Genomic DNA, 7,500 nt, shown 5'->3' with positions numbered 1-7,500 from the left:
AACCTCTTTTCTCCGTGGTTTAGATTGACAAACAATTTCCCGGTCTTCCACCTCTTCTTGAAATTGAAAGGAACCAGAGCCTAGCCCTGTTGAACTCCCACTTCTCTATAGATGTGACAATTCCACTGCTACCATCTCAAGTGGAGGTTGGAGGAATGCACTGTCGACCAGCAAACCCACTACCAGAGGTAAGGAAAACAGTGGAGGAATTCTTATTGAGAGATGAAACGATGTAAACATAATACCAGCAACAATGACATAAGCTTTTACCAGAAACCTATTCTTGTCCAGGAATGAAGCTAAGAATTGCGATTAATTAGCGATTCTATGTTTTTTCCATACGCTGCTTTTCTTTTGATGTATAAAAATTTTTGTGCTGTCCTGCAAATGTCTATTATGGAAATGTGCCTTACATATTTTGAACAGCTTAAAGATTGGAATAATTAGTTATAATGGCAATCAATTGCCTTAAGAAATCATGACGAATTTCTCAAACAATTTATCGACCAATGATCAGTGAAATATGTATTTTTAATATATTCTTTTTTGTTCCGAGGATCTGAAAACCTGGATTGAAGGTGCCGGAAAAGCTGGCGTTGTCTACTTCAGTTTGGGTTCAGTAGCCAGAGGAGATACAATGCCTGTTCATTATAGAAACATGTTTATTGAAGCTTTCAAGAGATTGGAGCAAAGAGTCTTATGGAAATTTGAATCCGATCTTGAGGGAGTATCTGACAATGTCAAGATTAGCAAGTGGCTTCCGCAGCAAGACATTTTAGGTAAGTACCAAAGACCAAAAAATATTTATACACCTGAATGATTTATATATTGACCTTTCTGTCAGTGCACATCGTGGAATTAAGATAGAAAGGTTAAGTGTTAAGTATCTAGAGGACTTTGTTTAATAGTTTTGGCTTGTCATTTTTTCAAGGTACAACATGGCATCTATGAATAGGGCAAAAGAGAAAAAATGTTATCAAAAGAATTATATAGCATAAATACAAATAAGATAAAGAAACTGATACATATTATCCTCACAATAAAATGAATATACCTGAAATTCCATTCTTCATTTTCAAATAATTGATATTAAGCTGTTCGTTCCTTATTAGTCATTTAAACTAACAAACAAATAGATTAGACCTTAATTTTTGAAAATGCCACATGCGTTCTAAATGGATCCTCCCTTTCTTTAGAGAGTAGATCATAAAAAGTACCTTGATCTCAAAAAAATGACACATGCGTTGACGGAGCCTAGATGGATCCTACTTTTCTTTAGTATACGACCACGAATGTGAAGTAAAACACTTTTCTCGTGGACGTTATATGCATCTTATATTGTAAATATTATTTTAATAACATTGTTGTAATCAAATTTTAAAACATGGATCATCTTTTTTATCATTTATTTATTGGAAAAGATTATTTTAACCTACATTAACTAATTATTTCCTTCAAGCTCACCCTAACGTGAAGGTATTCATTACTCACGGCGGTCTCCTCAGCTCCCAAGAGGCTTCTTACCATGGCACACCTCTGCTTGCAATACCCATCTTTGGGGATCAGCCAAAGACTGGAGAGAAGATCGTGGATGATGGATTAGGTCTGTCCCTTGTTTGGGAAGAACTAACTGTGGAACTGATCGTAGATTCCCTCCAAGAGATTATCAATAACCCCAAGTAGGTTGATGTGATGTTATAATTTTGACTGGCTGAGCAGAAGTGGTACCAGTAATGATGAAATGGAGAAACATATTCATTGCCAATTCATAACAAGGGATAGCTTAAATTCTCAAATGAAATTATTCCTAATCTTGAAATATTTTACCTCGTAAGATATATATATATATATATATATATATATATATATATATATATATATATATATATATATATACATATATATATATATACATATATATATATGTGTGTGTGTGTATATATATATATATATATATATATATATATATATATATATATATATATATATATATATATATATGTGTGTGTGGGTGTGTGTGTGCACCCATGATTTATCAATAAATGTCTTCATATGAATTGTGTAAATATCCTTTAGATTTAGAAAAAATTTTCAAATAACTATAAATTGGTTATCCCTGGGCTTTTACCAAAATCTAAAAATCCGCAACAATAATAAAGAAAAATTAGAGACCTTGTCAGACAAGGGTAAGTCACTTATACCATGATCCTGCTTTTATTTGTTATTCAGAATTGGTTCAATGCTATTTCATGTTTTTCCATAATTAGTAAAACTGAAAGTGTCTTAACGTTGATTTTTTCTTATTCTCAGGTACGCAAACAATATAGCTACAGTATCAAAACTTTCCAAAGACCAACTCGAGCGTCCAGTAGACAGAGCTGTGTTCTGGACAGAGTACGTCATACGTCACCAAGGAGCCCCGAAACTGAGGTCTCCTGCTGCCAGTCTATCCTGGGTGCAGTTCCTCCTTGTGGACGCACTGGCTGTTCTCCTCTTGGTTGTCATAATAATCTTGCTTTTGGTTCGATGGATTTTCAAAAAGATCCTGAGTATCATTTTTGGTTCGTCGGGAAAACACAAGCGAAAGACGGAGTGAAAATCTTTAAAAATGATATCGAGGATGATGCTGATATTTTTTCCAACTGATGCAAAGCAGAGTTCTGTGCAAATATGTTGTGCAATAGTACACAAAGAGTATTGATTGAAGTAAATTACCATTATCAGAGTAAAGAAGGATAGTTTTGGTAGCTGTAGATTTACTTTTGTATTTGATAAGAATCATCCTTTAAAGTGTTTTTGCGCGTATTTGCACATTTTGAGAAAAAGAAATATTTTTAAGCACTTTCATAAAGATATACACTTCGGAGTTGTAATAAAAAAAACTTTAATTACATGTTTTTTCTTATTTGGGCTTTCATTTACATATTTACAGTAGTTATGATATTTTGTCCGAATAGGGAATTCTTTTAACAGCCCCGTATTCATGATGCTTTGATTTATAATCATTGTGCTTGTCCATTCTTGCATGAGCGAGGCTAATTATTATTATTATTATCATTATTATTATTATTACTATTATTATTATTTTTTTTTTTTTTAAATTCCTTTTACCCCCAAAGGACGTACTGGTACGTTTCACAAAAGCCATCCCTTTACCCCCATGGACGTACCGGTACGTCCTTGCAAAAAATTGCTATAAAATTTTTTGTTTTCATATTTTTGAGATTTTTTTCGAGAAAATTGAGGCATTTTCCAAGAGAATGAGACCAATCTGACCTCTCTATGACAAAAATTAAGGCCGTTAGAGCAATTTGAAAAATATATACAGCAAAATGTGCTGGGAAAAAAATAACCCCCTGGGGGTTAAGGGTTGGAAATTTCCAAATAGCCTGGGGGTAAAAGGGTTAAACATATCTTGGGATCTCAAGTCCATTAAAATTGACCAGAACTGACGAAACACTATATCTGACAAAATGTTCCTTCAGTATCTTCATGATAACAGCTGCTGATTATGTGTCCAGATAACCGGCGTTCCAGAATTGCTGGAGTAATCTATTGTAATAAGACATCCATAGCCTATTTTTATCGTATCTACACCAACGTCCTCCATGTGACATTAAATTTCATTTTGTGATGCATTACGGTACTTAAAAAACACATCATAAGTTGATATATAAGTGTAGCAACCGTGTCACACGATCGTACATAGTTCATTTTGTGTATATATTATGCTTGTATCTTCGCTCTTCCCTCGCACAAAAAAGAACCAGAATAAACATGTCTGCTCTTCTCCTCTGTAACAGTGTCTGTTTTTTTAACATGAAATTTCTTGTTGCTTTGAGCTTTTGTATATAAAGGAGAGTGTTCTATAATAAACTCACTCAGTTGCTTTCAACCTGCCTTTGAGTTACAACCTTCCCTCGGCTCGTCACATAAGCTTTGATTTCACCAGCCTTACCTGGGTAATATGTACAGTACAGTCTATGTACCTATGGAGATACCCTTAAAATCCATTTTAGAAGGAATACACAACAGTCTTCATCTCTGATCGTGGACCATGTCATATGACAACTCTTCCTCCCTATAAGATCAGTCCGTGTTGGATAGTTAGTTAGTTAGTTATTAAAAATAATTATTACATGTTTATATACTTGCAACTATACATTTCATTTCTTATTTATTACATACGGTGAATCAAATAGGGGTAAATATCTTAAATTAACTAATGATTGTCCATTATGATCCTTTAACTTTTCATTAGCTCCATTGAACTCTGAATGTAGACCAAACCTAAGGTAAAAAAAAAAATTACTTTGCAACATATGAAATATATATTTAGTGTTTACAGTTATTCAGAGTTATACATACTGAACTCATATCCCGAGGGAAAATCAGGCATGAGTTGAATCTTCGGGTACATCGTTCTGGTTTTCAGGCCATCTTGGATAGATTATCTCTCTCAAGTAAACACATAACTTCATTATTTCATTATCTCTCTCTTATCCTAGTCAGTAGCATTTGTCTGATCAAAATAGCAATGAATTAAACCTGGTCACATGAAACAATGAAGATATATTACTGTAAGTTTAGCATATCCATCCTAAAAGCTTTATGTCTTACTTGAGCGTTTCGGCTCAAATCCCCAAACTAAATAAAAGGTTTCTTTAGTTATTTTTAATCTGGTTTTAAAGCTTCCTTTGCGTCTAATGAGGTTTTAAGTCTTCTCTATTTATTTCTAATCTGGTTTTAAGGCTTCTTTATTTATTTCTAATCTGGCTTTAAGGCTTCTTCCTTTGCGTCTAATGAGGTTTTAAGTCTTCTTTATTTATTTCTAATCTGGTTTTAAGTCTTCTTTATTTATTTCTAATCTGGTTTTAAGGCTTTTTTTATTTATTTCTAATCTGGTTTTACGGCTTCTTTCTTTGCTTCTAATGTACTTTTAAGGCTTCTTTACTTATTTCTAATCTGGTTTTAAGCTTCTGTATTGATTTCTAATCTGGTTTTAAGGCTTCTTCCTTTGCGTCTAATGAGGTTTTAAGTCTTCTTTATTTATTTCTAATCTGGTTTTAAGTCTTCTTTATTTATTTCTAATCTGGTTTTAAGGCTTTTTTTATTTATTTCTAATCTGGTTTTACGGCTTCTTCCTTTGCTTCTAATGTACTTTTAAGGCTTCTTTATTTATTTCTAATCTGGTTTTAAGGCTTCTTTATTTATTTCTAATCTGGCTTTAAGGCTTCTTCCTTTGCTTCTAATGAGGTTTTAAGTCTTCTTTAGTTATTTCTAATCTGGTTTTAAGTCTTCTTTATTTATTTCTAATCTGGTTTTAAGGCTTTTTTTATTTATTTCTAATCTGGTTTTACGGCTTCTTCCTTTGCTTCTAATGTACTTTTAAGGCTTCTTTACTTATTTCTAATCTGGTTTTAAGCTTCTGTATTGATTTCTAATCTGGTTTTAAGGCTTCTTCCTTTGCGTCTAATGAGGTTTTAAGTCTTCTTTATTTATTTCTAATCTGGTTTTAAGTCTTCTTTATTTATTTCTAATCTGGTTTTAAGGCTTTTTTTATTTATTTCTAATCTGGTTTTACGGCTTCTTCCTTTGCTTCTAATGTACTTTTAAGGCTTCTTTATTTATTTCTAATCTAGTTTTAAGGCTTCTTTATTTATTTCTAATCTGGCTTTAAGGCTTCTTCCTTTGCGTCTAATGAGGTTTTAAGTCTTCTTTATTTATTTCTAATCTGGTTTTAAGTCTTCTTTATTTATTTCTAATCTGGTTTTAAGGCTTTTTTTATTTATTTCTAATCTGGTTTTACGGCTTCTTCCTTTGCTTCTAATGTACTTTTAAGGCTTCTTTACTTATTTCTAATCTGGTTTTAAGCTTCTGTATTGATTTCTAATCTGGTTTTAAGGCTTCTTCCTTTGCGTCTAATGAGGTTTTAAGTCTTCTTTATTTATTTCTAATCTGGTTTTAAGTCTTCTTTATCTATTTCTAATCTGGTTTTAAGGCTTTTTTTATTTATTTCTAATCTGGTTTTACGGCTTCTTCCTTTGCTTCTAATGTACTTTTAAGGCTTCTTTATTTATTTCTAATCTGGTTTTAAGGCTTCTTTATTTATTTCTAATCTGGCTTTAAGGCTTCTTCCTTTGCGTCTAATGAGGTTTTAAGTCTTCTTTATTTATTTCTAATCTGGTTTTAAGTCTTCTTTATTTATTTCTAATCTGGTTTTAAGGCTTTTTTTATTTATTTCTAATCTGGTTTTACGGCTTCTTCCTTTGCTTCTAATGTACTTTTAAGGCTTCTTTACTTATTTCTAATCTGGTTTTAAGCTTCTGTATTGATTTCTAATCTGGTTTAAGGCTTCTTCATTTGCTTCTAATCTGTTTTTGAGGCTTTTTTTATTTATTTCTAATCTGGTTTTACGGCTTCTTCCTTTGCTTCTAATGTACTTTTAAGGCTTCTTTACTTATTTCTAATCTGGTTTTAAGCTTCTGTATTGATTTCTAATCTGGTTTAAGGCTTCTTCATTTGCTTCTAATCTGCTTTTGAGGCTTGTTGTGAGTAATAAAGAGTATGAGGAAAGTATGATGGAATAAAAATAATTAAGAGACAACCATGGCTATTAATAATACGCATTATTACAGCTTTCACTTTACCGACTACCTGCTCCTTATGGTCATCCTTTCAACCTTTCCTATAAAAGGCTAAAAGGCTTATCTCTTATCCCTTGTGGTTAAGCCCCAAATTTTCTCCTTACCTTCCCTTGTTGCCAATACAGTTATAAGTTACCTCTTCCATATCGGTTTGCTCATATACTATTTTCACATATGACGGTGTAAGTATATTTTTGTAAACATATAACTACGAATATTTGTTCTGAGATGTCATAAGAAATAACTTTAAAATTCTCAGTAACTTACTTTTTGGTTTTTTTAATCTACATTAATATCGTCTGTCTGTTTGTTTACATCAATGCGTATGTGTTTCGATCCATGTTTTTCTTGTAATGCTCCAAAACAAAACCGCAAGGAAGGTATAATATGCTCGAGTGGGGGGGGGGGGGGGGGAAGGGGCGAGGGGGGGAGGTGGAGCACATGAGGCTCAAATAAGATACCTACGGTGGAAAGAATATTATTGAGCTCCACGGACGAACGAGCGGAAGCCTAAAGGTTTGGGGGAAAAGTGGGACAACATAACCAAAAGTGACTCAGGTTTCATCTTAAAAAGGACAGGTATAAGGCTAATCTCCTCTATATAATAAAGAGAAAGTGTCTGGTTTTATATATATATATATATATATATATATATATATATATATATATATATATATATATATATATATATATATATATATACATCACACCCACACACACACACACACACACACACACACATATATATATATATATATATATATATATATATATATATATATATATATATATATATATATATATATATATATATATATATATATATATATATATTTCATGAGTGTAACTGTCG

General features: G+C 32.2%; 1 protein-coding gene across 1 annotated transcript in view; it reads left to right on the top strand.

Annotated features, from left to right (window-relative positions):
* The window catches only part of LOC137629337 (uncharacterized), a 31,820-nt gene that overhangs the window by 11,045 nt on the left and 13,275 nt on the right, over positions 1–7,500 (top strand). The window contains exons 5-8 of the mRNA XM_068360591.1: positions 24–188; positions 557–779; positions 1,460–1,679; positions 2,311–2,592. Coding sequence (XP_068216692.1) covers positions 24–188; positions 557–779; positions 1,460–1,679; positions 2,311–2,592 — 890 coding nt within the window. The remainder of the gene's footprint in view (positions 1–23; positions 189–556; positions 780–1,459; positions 1,680–2,310; positions 2,593–7,500) is intronic.

The sequence above is a fragment of the Palaemon carinicauda genome, chromosome 37 (assembly GCF_036898095.1).
Source record: "Palaemon carinicauda isolate YSFRI2023 chromosome 37, ASM3689809v2, whole genome shotgun sequence".
Lineage (NCBI taxonomy): Eukaryota > Metazoa > Arthropoda > Malacostraca > Decapoda > Palaemonidae > Palaemon > Palaemon carinicauda.
The sequence above is the reverse complement of the archived record's forward strand: the minus strand, read 5'-3'. Positions and strand labels throughout refer to the sequence as shown.